The sequence below is a fragment of the Pseudochaenichthys georgianus genome, unplaced genomic scaffold (genome assembly GCF_902827115.2).
Source record: "Pseudochaenichthys georgianus unplaced genomic scaffold, fPseGeo1.2 scaffold_1077_arrow_ctg1, whole genome shotgun sequence".
NCBI lineage: Eukaryota > Metazoa > Chordata > Actinopteri > Perciformes > Channichthyidae > Pseudochaenichthys > Pseudochaenichthys georgianus.
This window is the reverse complement of record NW_027262039.1, coordinates 832-13,023: the sequence shown is the minus strand read 5'-3', so window position 1 is coordinate 13,023 and position 12,192 is coordinate 832. Positions and strand designations below refer to the sequence as shown.

At 50.2% G+C, this 12,192-nt stretch overlaps 1 protein-coding gene across 1 annotated transcript in view; it reads left to right on the top strand.

Moving 5' to 3' along the window:
- LOC117440624 (spectrin beta chain, non-erythrocytic 1-like) overlaps positions 1–10,990 on the top strand; it is a 45,813-nt gene extending 34,823 nt beyond the window's left edge. The window contains 3 exon segments of the mRNA XM_034076861.1: positions 1,717–1,890; positions 3,758–3,800; positions 9,041–10,990. Coding sequence (XP_033932752.1) covers positions 1,717–1,890; positions 3,758–3,800; positions 9,041–9,250 — 427 coding nt within the window. The 3' untranslated portion in view covers positions 9,251–10,990.
- The last annotated feature ends 1,202 nt before the right edge of the window (positions 10,991–12,192 follow it).

Sequence of the window (12,192 nt, the reverse complement as noted above, 5' to 3'; positions counted from 1 at the left end):
GGGGCCTAACAAGAAGGCCTCCAACAGGCAAACACAGACACACACACGAGTGGGAGGGGCCTAACAAGAAAGCCTCCAATAGGTAAACACAGACACACACACGAGTGGGAGGGGCCTAACAAGAAAGCCTCCAATAGGTAAACACAGGCACACACACGAGTGGGAGGGGTCTAACAAGAAGGCCTCCAATAGGTAAACACAGGCACCCACACGAGTGGGAGGGGCCTAACAAGAAAGCCTCCAATAGGTAAACACAGACACACACACGAGTGGGAGGGGCCTAACAAGAAGGCCTCCAACAGGCAAACACAGAGAAACACACGAGTGGGAGGGGCCTAACAAGAAGGCCTCCAATAGGTAAACACAGACACACACACGAGTGGGAGGGGCCTAACAAGAAAGCCTCCAATAGGTAAACACAGACACACACACGAGTGGGAGGGGCCTAACAAGAAAGCCTCCAATAGGTAAACACAGGCACACACACGAGTGGGAGGGGTCTAACAAGAAGGCCTCCAATAGGTAAACACAGGCACCCACACGAGTGGGAGGGGCCTAACAAGAAAGCCTCCAATAGGTAAACACAGACACACACACGAGTGGGAGGGGCCTAACAAGAAGGCCTCCAACAGGCAAACACAGAGAAACACACGAGTGGGAGGGGTCTAACAAGAAGGCCTCCAATAGGTAAACACAGACACACACACGAGTGGGAGGGGCCTAACAAGAAGGCCTCCAACAGGCAAACACAGACACACACACGAGTGGGAGGGGCCTAACAAGAAAGCCTCCAATAGGTAAACACAGACACACACACGAGTGGGAGGGGCCTAACAAGAAGGCCTCCAACAGGCAAACACAGACACACACACGAGTGGGAGGGGCCTAACAAGAAAGCCTCCAATAGGTAAACACAGACACACACACGAGTGGGAGGGGCCTAACAAGAAAGCCTCCAATAGGTAAACACAGACACACACACGAGTGGGAGGGGCCTAACAAGAAAGCCTCCAATAGGTAAACACAGGCACACACACGAGTGGGAGGGGTCTAACAAGAAGGCCTCCAACAAATTTCCAATTTTCTCTAATGTCAAATGATGTGTAAGATATTTAATCCACAGCTTAAAGTTGCAGGAAAGGTTTATTTCCACTTAAGCAATATGAGACGTCTGGCTGCTGTGTTAGCTTTGGTTGTCGATAAAGTTCCAGACTGTTGTATAAGATAAGATAAAATAAGAAGTACTTTGTTGATCCCAATGTGGGAAATGTTTGTGTTGCAGCTACATAAAAAGAAGAGGCATGGAACATTAGAGAATTTAAAAGACTAGAAATAATCAATCCAAAATGTGAACATCTCAAATATACATGTGGAAAATAGAAATGTACAGTAACAAAGTATAACGCAGGATATTATATATACATTACGTGTGTGAGGAATGTATTATTCATCCTCTCGCCGCTACGGACCGTCTGCACTAATGTTCATTTCCCTGAGATGTTGATGTGACTGTTATTTTGTATTTATTGATTGTTGTGCTTTTATTTAGGTCTTAATGTATAAATGTGTCTGTTGTTGAGTATATGTAGGATATACATATTTGTATATATATTTGTATTTTGTATTCCTCTGGATTGTGGGAAACGGTATTTCGATCTCTCTGTAACCACAAACTGAAAGATTGACAATAAAGTTGACTTTGACTTTGATTGGCAGGTCGTGGCACAACGTGTACTGCGTGGTCAACAAACAGGAAGTGAGTTTCTATAAAGACGGGAAGGCGGCGGCGACTGGCCTCTCGTATCACGGAGAAACATCGCTGCGCCTGCAGGACGCCGTCTGTGACGTGGCCTCAGAATACAAGAAGAAGAAGCACGTCTTCAAACTACGGTGAGGGAACTTTATGTATTATCATATTCAGGACAGGTGTATATCAGTGTGTAGTGTCTCTACTTTAAAGAGTCCTCTCCTGCTGATGTTCAGGTGTATATCAGTGTGTAGTGTCTCTACTTTAAAGAGTCCTCTCCTGCTGATGTCCAGGTGTATATCAGTGTGTAGTGTCTCTACTTTAAAGAGTCCTCTCCTGCTGATGTTCAGGTGTATATCAGTGTGTAGTGTCTCTACTTTAAAGAGTCCTCTCCTGCTGATGTTCAGGTGTATATCAGTGTGTAGTGTCTCTACTTTAAAGAGTCCTCTCCTCTGATGTTCAGGTGTATATCAGTATGTAGTGTCTCTACTTTAAAGAGTCCTCTCCTGCTGATGTTCAGGTGTATATCAGTGTGTAGTGTCTCTACTTTAAAGAGTCCTCTCCTCTGATGTTCAGGTGTATATCAGTATGTAGTGTCTCTACTTTAAAGAGTCCTCTCCTGCTGATGTTCAGGTGTATATCAGTGTGTAGTGTCTCTACTTTAAAGAGTCCTCTCCAGCTGATGTTCAGGTGTATATCAGTATGTAGTGTCTCTACTTTAAAGAGTCCTCTCCTGCTGATGTTCAGGTGTATATCAGTATGTAGTGTCTCTACTTTAAAGAGTCCTCTCCTGCTGATGTTCAGGTGTATATCAGTATGTAGTGTCTCTACTTTAAAGAGTCCTCTCCTGCTGATGTTCAGGTGTATATCAGTATGTAGTGTCTCTACTTTAAAGAGTCCTCTCCTGCTGATGTTCAGGTGTATATCAGTATGTAGTGTCTCTACTTTAAAGAGTTCTCTCCTGCTGATGTTCAGGTGTATATCAGTATGTAGAGTCTCTACTTTAAAGAGTCCTCTCCTCTGATGTTCAGGTGTATATCAGTATGTAGTGTCTCTACTTTAAAGAGTCCTCTCCTGCTGATGTTCAGGTGTATATCAGTGTGTAGTGTCTCTACTTTAAAGAGTCCTCTCCTCTGATGTTCAGGTGTATATCAGTATGTAGTGTCTCTACTTTAAAGAGTCCTCTCCTGCTGATGTTCAGGTGTATATCAGTATGTAGTGTCTCTACTTTAAAGAGTCCTCTCCAGCTGATGTTCAGGTGTATATCAGTGTGTAGTGTCTCTACTTTAAAGAGTCCTCTCCTGCTGATGTTCAGGTGTATATCAGTGTGTAGTGTCTCTACTTTAAAGAGTCCTCTCCTGCTGATGTTCAGGTGTATATCAGTGTGTAGTGTCTCTACTTTAAAGAGTCCTCTACTGCTGATGTTCAGGTGTATATCAGTGTGTAGTGTCTATACTTTAAAGAGTCCTCTCCTGCTGATGTTCAGGTGTATATCAGTGTGTAGTGTCTCTACTTTAAAGAGTCCTCTCCTGCTGATGTTCAGGTGTATATCAGTGTGTAGTGTCTCTACTTTAAAGAGTCCTCTACTGCTGATGTTCAGGTGTATATCAGTGTGTAGTGTCTATACTTTAAAGAGTCCTCTCCTGCTGATGTTCAGGTGTATATCAGTATGTAGTGTCTCTACTTTAAAGAGTCCTCTCCTGCTGATGTTCAGGTGTATATCAGTATGTAGTGTCTCTACTTTAAAGAGTCCTCTCCTGCTGATGTTCAGGTGTATATCAGTATGTAGTGTCTCTACTTTAAAGAGTCCTCTCCTGCTGATGTTCAGGTGTATATCAGTGTGTAGTGTCTCTACTTTAAAGAGTCCTCTACTGCTGATGTTCAGGTGTATATCAGTGTGTAGTGTCTATACTTTAAAGAGTCCTCTCCTGCTGATGTTCAGGTGTATATCAGTGTGTAGTGTCTCTACTTTAAAGAGTCCTGTGTAATATCATGTTTCTCTTTGTTTAGAGCTGCTGATGGAAACGAGTATCTGTTCCAAGCCAAAGATGAAGTGAGTCTTTTTATTTCATTACTAAATACCTGCTCTGTAAATGTTTCGGTCGGACATTTTATTTAAACATATGAAGGTATTATGTCCTGCTGAACTAATCCCATTGGACGAGGGAGATGCTGCCTTCAGGGACACAGAAACAGCTCTGTGTATATCAGTGTTTCTCAAACCTTTTCATACCAAGGCCTGTGGACATCCCGGGGCAAAGCAGAAGCCGAGAAGGGGGACTCGGGCGGACGGCCCAGGGGCAAGGCAGAGTTAAAAAAGGGGCGAAGGCCACAGCGGGCGAAGGCCACAGCGGGCGAAGGCCACATGAGGGCGAAGGCAGCGGCCGGGAAAGTCAGGGGGCCAGGCTCGAGGGCGAGGGGAGACTGGAGAGGGGACTGGAGAGGGGACTCGAGAGGGGACTCGAGAGGGGACTGGAGAGGGGACTGGAGAGGGGACTGGAGAGGGGACTCGAGAGGGGACTCGAGAGGGGACTGGAGAGGGGACTGGAGAGGGGACTCGAGAGGGGACTCGAGAGGGGACTCGAGAGGGGACTCGAGAGGGGACTTGAGACGGTCGGTACGCCAACAGGACACGGGGAGCTGGCGTCGGCCGGAGAGCCAACAGGAGACGAGGAACCATGGCTGCTGGGCAAGGGACCGGAACACGGAACCATGGCTGTGTGGGATGGTACTGGAGCACGGTACCATGGCTGTGTGGACCGGTACTGGAGCATGGAACCATGGCTGTCTGGACCGGTACTGGAGCAGGGACCATGGCTGTATGGACTGGTACTGGAGCAGGGACCATGGCTGTGTGGACCGGCACTGGAGCACGGAACCATGGCTGTGTGGACCGGTACTGGAGCATGGAACCATGGCTGTCTGGACCGGTACTGGAGCAGGGACCATGGCTGTATGGACTGGTACTGGAGCAGGGACCATGGCTGTCTGGACCGGTACTGGAGCACGGAACCATGGCTGTCTGGACCGGTACTGGAGCACGGAACCATGGCTGTGTGGACCGGTACTGGAGCAGGGACCATGGCTGTGTGGACCGGTACTGGAGCAGGGACCATGGCTGTCTGGACCGGTACTGGAGCAGGGACCATGGCTGTGTGGACCGGTACTGGAGCAGGGACCATGGCTGTGTGGACCGGTACTGGAGCAGGGAACCATGGCTGTCTGGACCGGTACTGGAGCAGGGACCATGGCTGTGTGGACCGGTACTGGAGCACGGAACCATGGCTGTCTGGACCGGTACTGGAGCACGGAACCATGGCTGTGTGGACCGGTACTGGAGCAGGGACCATGGCTGTATGGACCGGTACTGGAGCAGGGACCATGGCTGTGTGGACCGGTACTGGAGCAGGGACCATGGCTGTCTGGACCGGTACTGGAGCAGGGACCATGGCTGTGTGGACCGGTACTGGAGCAGGGACCATGGCTGTGTGGACCGGTACTGGAGCAGGGAACCATGGCTGTCTGGACCGGTACTGGAGCAGGGACCATGGCTGTCTGGACCGGTACTGGAGCAGGGACCATGGCTGCTGGGCACGGAACAGAAGCCTGGACCCTGGCTGTGTGAGCCAGGTAATGGAGCACGGAAGCATAGCTGTGTGGGCTGGTACTGGTGCACGGATCCATGGCTGCGAGGTCCGGTTCTGGAGCAGGGACCGGTACCTGAGTACGAGCTGGCTTCCTGACCGTGCGTCTTTTAGAGGTCTCCTGGAGGCTCCGTGGACCTCCACACGCCAGGCGGGATCCCAAGAAAGGGTCAGAGAATGGAGACTGGCACTCAGGCAACGGGCTTCTCAACCACGGCACGTTGTCCACCTCCGTTTGAGCCTTTTGAGGACAGCCTCTTTGTCCCTTTCAGCCGAGGTTCTACTCCACTCAGCATAATGACACTGAAGAGTGTACTCCAGGGAGAGTGGGTCCATGTGGGTCGGTTCATTCTGTTAGGAATGGTGGAAAAAGGTAGGACCCAAATGCAGACTACACAAAGGTAAAGGTTCTAAACAAAAGCGAGTTTTATTTAAAAGCTGAAAAAACACAAAAACATGGCCTGAAAAACACAGGAAGCACAAACACACGACACTGACCGTGACCAACAAGGAGGGAGACAGGAGAAGCGTGAGGGAGGACCAACAAGGAGGGAGACAGGAGAAGCGTGAGGGAGGACCAACAAGGAGGGAGACAGGAGAAGCGTGAGGGAGGACAAACAAGGAGGGAGACAGGAGAAGCGTGAGGGAGGACCAACAAGGAGGGAGACAGGAGAAGCGTGAGGGAGGACCAACAAGGAGGGAGACAGGAGAAGCGTGAGGGAGGACCAACAAGGAGGGAGACAGGAGAAGCGTGAGGGAGGACCAACAAGGAGGGAGACAGGAGAAGCGTGAGGGAGGACAAACAAGGAGGGAGACAGGAGAAGCGTGAGGGAGGACCAACAAGGAGGGAGACAGGAGAAGCGTGAGGGAGGACCAACAAGGAGGGAGACAGGAGAAGCGTGAGGGAGGACCAACAAGGAGGGAGACAGGAGAAGCGTGAGGGAGGACCAACAAGGAGGGAGACAGGAGAAGCGTGAGGGAGGACCAACAAGGAGGGAGACAGGAGAAGCGTGAGGGAGGACCAACAAGGAGGGAGACAGGAGAAGCGTGAGGGAGGACCAACAAGGAGGGAGACAGGAGAAGCGTGAGGGAGGACCAACAAGGAGGGAGACAGGAGAAGCGTGAGGGAGGACCAACAAGGAGGGAGACAGGAGAAGCGTGAGGGAGGACCAACAAGGAGGGAGACAGGAGAAGCGTGAGGGAGGACCAACAAGGAGGGAGACAGGAGAAGCGTGAGGGAGGACCAACAAGGAGGGAGACAGGAGAAGCGTGAGGGAGGACCAACAAGGAGGGAGACAGGAGAAGCGTGAGGGAGGACAAACAAGGAACCGACAGGGGAGCACAGGAAGAGACGAGACTAAATACAGGGAGGGGTAATCACGAGACGAGTCGGGCAGGGGAGGAGAAACACGAGGGCAACAGGTGGACACAATCAGACAGTCAGACACACAGGGGAACTAACGGCAGGACAACGAGACACAGGTGGAACAGAACAGCAGAATGACACCCAAAACAAGACAGACTAACAAGGTGACATGAGGATTGAGACAGCCTGCTCAGCACCCCAACACTTAACCCTCACCCTGATAAAGACAGCTGCTCCGCATCGCCTCGTTCACACATTCCATCAACAACACAAAGAAAGGTTATATAAGCACTTCCTTACACCTAATATACTCACGGACCACCAGGGGTCGCTCAAGGACCACACTTTGAGAAACACTGGTATTTACATTTACCTGCTGCTGTCTCTAACGACCAGAGGTGGGAGTCGTGGAGTACAAATACATTACATTGCATTTAGCTGACGCTTTTATCCAGAGCGACTCACAATAAGTGCGTTCCACCAGGAAGACACAACCTTGAAGAAAACAGAATCATAAAGTACATCAGGCTTCATAGAGCCAAGCATTTCAAGTGCTCCTCAACTGGCTTTAGAGGAGCCAGTCCTTTGTTAGTATATAAGTGCTTTGTTAGCAGTTCTATCCTCGAGGTGGAGTCGAAGGAGATGAGTCTCAGTCTGGAAGGTGTGTGAGCTTTCTGCTGTCCTGATGTCAGGGGAGCTCGTTCCACCATCTTGGAGCCAGGACAGCAAACCCACGTGTTCCTGCTGATGGAACTTGGGTCCCCCTCGCAGCGAGGGTGCAGCGAGTCGTCTGGCTGATGCAGAGCGGAGTGCACGTGCTGGGGTGCACGGTTTAACCATGTCCTGGATGTAGGAAGGGCCAGATCCATTCGCAGCATGGTACGCAAGCACCAGGGTCTGGAAGTGGATTCTAGCAGTTACCGGAAGCCAGTGGAGGGAGCGGAGGAGCGGGTGGTGTGGAACATTCAGGAAGGTTGAAGACCAGACGAGCCGCTGCATTCTGGGTGAGAGAGGTCGGATGGTGCACATGCAGGCAGACCAGCAGGAGGGAGCTGCAGTAGTCTAGTGAGGTGACGAGAGCCTGGACCAGAACCTGCGTGGCTCTCTGGGTCAGCTGGGGACGCGTCCTCCTGATGCTGTAGAGCGTGGATCTGCAGCAGCGGGTTGCAGCAGCGATGTTTGCAGTGAAGGACAGGTTGTTATCTAGGGTCCCACCCAGAGTCCTTGCAGTCTGAGTCGGGGAAACAACAGAGGGGCCGATGTTGATGGTCAGGTCAAGAGAGGGACGATCTTTTCCCGGAAGGAAAAGCACTTCAGTTTTGTCGAGGTTGAGCTTGAGGTGATGAGCGGACATCCACTGAGAGATGTCAGCTAGACGAGCAGAGGTGCGAGCGACGACCTGGGTCTCTGAGCGGGGGAAGGGCAGGATCCATTGGGTCGTCAGCGTAGCAGTGGGATGAAAAACCATGCGGGCTAATGACTGATCCGAGCGAGTTTGTGTACAGGGAGAAGAGGAGGGGACCAAGAACAGAGCCCTGAGGGACCCCTGTAGTTAATCGACAAGGGTCGGACTCGGACCCTCTCCAAGTGACCCTGTAGGTGCGGTCTTTGAGGTATGAGGTGAGGAGGGAAAGTGCAGAGCCTGAAACTCCAAGTTCTTGGAGAGCGAAGGAGGATCTGATGGTTCACCGTGTCGAATGCAGCAGACAGGTCCAACAGGATGAGGACAGAGGAGAGGGAGGCTGCTTTAGCAGTGTGCAGTTCCTCAGTGACAGCAAGGAGGCCAGTTTCTGTGGAGTGGATGTGTGTGATGTGTGTGTGTGTGTGTGTGGTGTGTGTGTGTGTGTGTGTGTGTGTGTGTGTGTGTGTGTGTGTGTGTGTGTGTGTGGTGTGTGTGTGTGTGTGATGTGTGAGAGATGTGTGTGTGTGTGATGTGTGTGTGTGTGGTGTGTGTGTGTGTGTGTGTGGGTGATGTGTGAGAGATGTGTGTGTGTGTGATGTGTGTGTGTGTGTGTGTGTGTGTGTGTGTGTGAGAGATGTGTGATGATGTGTGTGTGTGAGATGTGTGTGTGTGTGTGAGATGTGTGTGATGTGTGAGATGTGTGTGATGTGTGATGTGTGTGAGATGTGTGTGTGTGTGTGTGTGTGTGTGTGTGATGTGTGTGTGTGTGTGTGAGATGTGTGTGTGAGATGTGTGTGTGTGAGATGTGTGTGATGTGTGAGATGTGTGTGTGTGATGTGTGTGTGTGTGTCCCTCTCTAACCTGTGGTGCCTCCCCCTCAGGAGGAGATGAGTTCCTGGATCGCAGCGGTCCTGAACGCCGGCTCCGAGCGCTCCGACCGTTCCGACCGCTCCGAGCCTCCCGGCAGCGTCCCGGGAACACCGGTGTCGGGTCGCGCTCAGACGCTGCCCAACGAGTCGAGTCCCGGGAAGAGAGAGAAGGACAAAGAGAAGGAGAAGCGCTTCAGCCTGTTCAGCAAGAAGAAGCAGTAGAGACGCTTTGGTGAAACTCGCGTTAGCGTTCAGAGAGGACTTCACGGAGGTCTCCCGCAGAGAGAGATGCTGTTAAGAGCTCTGTGAAGTTAGCCAGCCGCTCGCCCGCCCACCACCACTGCCTTCCAGCCAGAACACCGCTCATCACTCGCCACTCGCCGCACACGTTAGCCACGTTAGCATCCGACAAAACTGTGAAAACCATTTCAATAAGACTTAGAAAGATCAGATGGATTCACTTCACAGCTGTTTATCTCTGTGATTCCAAAAAAACAGATTTATGAAAATTCAGTTTGAACAGGAAGCGGAGCAGCTGGTGTTTGAGGGCGACGGCTGGAGGAGCTGGAAGAGTTTCACCAAAGAGCGCCGTGAGGAAGTCTGTGTGTTTATTCTCAACGCAGTTTAGTTTTTTATATATTTTAGATTTGATTTCTTCTCGTGGTCGTCTGCTGGGTTTTAACATCGACCTTCTTCTAACGTGGTTCCTTCACCTGGTTCCTTCACCTGGTTCCTTCACCTGGTTCCTTCACCTGGTTCCTTCACCTGGTTCTTTCACGTGGTTCCTTCACCTGGTTCCTTCACCTGGTTCCTTCACCTGGTTCTTTCACGTGGTTCCTTCACCTGGTTCCTTCACCTGGTTCCTTCACCTGGTTCCTTCACCTGGTTCCTTCACCTGGTTCTTTCACCTGATTCCTTCACCTGGTTCTTTCACCTGGTTCCTTCACCTGGTTCTTTCACCTGGTTCTTTCACCTGGTTCCTTCACCTGGTTCCTTCACCTGGTTCTTTCACCTGATTCCTTCACCTGGTTCTTTCACCTGATTCCTTCACCTGGTTCTTTCACCTGGTTCCTTCACCTGGTTCCTTCACCTGGTTCCTTCACCTGGTTCTTTCACCTGATTCCTTCACCTGGCTCTTTCACCTGGTTCCTTCACCTGGTTCTTTCACCTGGTTCTTTCACCTGGTTCCTTCACGTGGTTCCTTCACCTGGTTCTTTCACCTGGTTCCTTCACGTGGTTCCTTCACCTGGTTCCTTCACCTGGTTCTTTCACCTGGGTCCTTCACGTGGTTCCTTCACCTGGTTCCTTCACCTGGTTCTTTCACCTGGTTCTTTCACCTGGTTCCTTCACGTGGTTCCTTCACCTGGTTCCTTCACCTGGTTCTTTCACGTGGTTCCTTCACGTGGTTCCTTCACCTGGTTCTTTCGCGTGGTTCTTTCACGTGGTTCCTTCACCTGGTTCCTTCACCTGGTTCCTTCACCTGGTTCCTTCAGGCGTTCGCAGCGACCCACGTCGTTCTCTTTGTTTTTTAACTTTATTTTGTTATTTTTGTACTTTTTCTGAAGTTATTTCCTCAATTTTGTGAGGGCGTCTCCAGAGAGCGCCTCCTTCTTGGACCAATAGGGCTTCTGGTTGAGTTCTGAGTGTGTGCTGTAGAACCTGCATGCTCCGCCTGAATCACCTCATGTTTTTTAATGTCCTGGGTTGCAGATAGACGACATGTATAAGAACCTGCGAACGCTGTGTAATCGTAGAACCTTTGCTTTGCTTCTCGTGGCGCTGCGTTCAGGGTCCCGCTCTTTGATACTCGTGCTGCTGTTGATCGACATGTATGGAAGCCATCTTACTGCACACTCAGAAACACACCTATAGGAATGACCCCAGCCGAGTATTACCCATAAGGCTTCTCATGTATGAACTGCACCTGTAAACGCTGCCATGTCATTAAAGCTTTGAAACTCTCCTGAGCCTCTTCATTCTCTCCTTCACACACTGACTGTACCTGTAGAGATGTATCACCTGTAGCAGATGTATCACCTGTAGCAGATGTATCACCTGTAGAGATGTATCACCTGTAACAGATGTATCACCTGTAGCAGATGTATCACCTGTAGCAGATGTATCACCTGTAACAGATGTATCACCTGTAGCAGATGTATCACCTGTAGCAGATGTATCGCCTGTAACAGATGTATCACCTGTAGCAGATGTATCACCTGTAGCAGATGTAGCACCTGTAGCAGATGTATCACCTGTAGCAGATGTATCACCTGTAGCAGATGTAGGCCTATCACCTGTAGCAGATGTATCACCTGTAGCAGATGTAGGCCTATCACCTGTAACAGATGTATCACCTGTAGCAGATGTATCACCTGTAGCGGATGTATCACCTGTAGCAGATGTATCACCTGTAGCAGATGTAGCACCTGTAGCAGATGTATCACCTGTAGCAGATGTATCACCTGTAACAGATGTATCACCTGTAGCAGATGTATCACCTGTAGCAGATGTATCACATGTAGAGTGTATCACCTGTAGCAGATGTATCACCTGTAGCAGATGTATCACCTGTAGCAGATGTATCACCTGTAGCAGATGTAGGCCTATCACCTGTAGCAGATGTATCACCTGTAACAGATGTGTCACCTGTAGCAGATGTAGCACCTGTAGCAGATGTAGGCCTATCACCTGTAGCAGATGTATCACCTGTAGCAGATGTAGGCCTATCACCTGTAGCAGATGTATCGCCTGTAACAGATGTATCACCTGTAGCAGATGTATCACCTGTAGCAGATGTATCACCTGTAGCAGATGTATCACCTGTAGCAGATGTAGGCCTATCACCTGTAGCAGATGTATCACCTGTAGCAGATGTAGGCCTATCACCTGTAACAGATGTATCACCTGTAGCAGATGTATCACCTGTAGCAGATGTATCACCTGTAGCAGATGTATCACCTGTAGCAGATGTATCACCTGTAGCAGATGTATCACCTGTAGCAGATGTATCACCTGTAGCAGATGTATCACCTGTAGCAGGTGTATCACCTGTAGCAGATGTATCACCTGTAACAGATGTATCACCTGTAGCAGATGTATCACCTGTAGCAGATGTATCACCTGTAGAGATGTATCACCTGTAGCAGATGTATCACCTGTAGCAG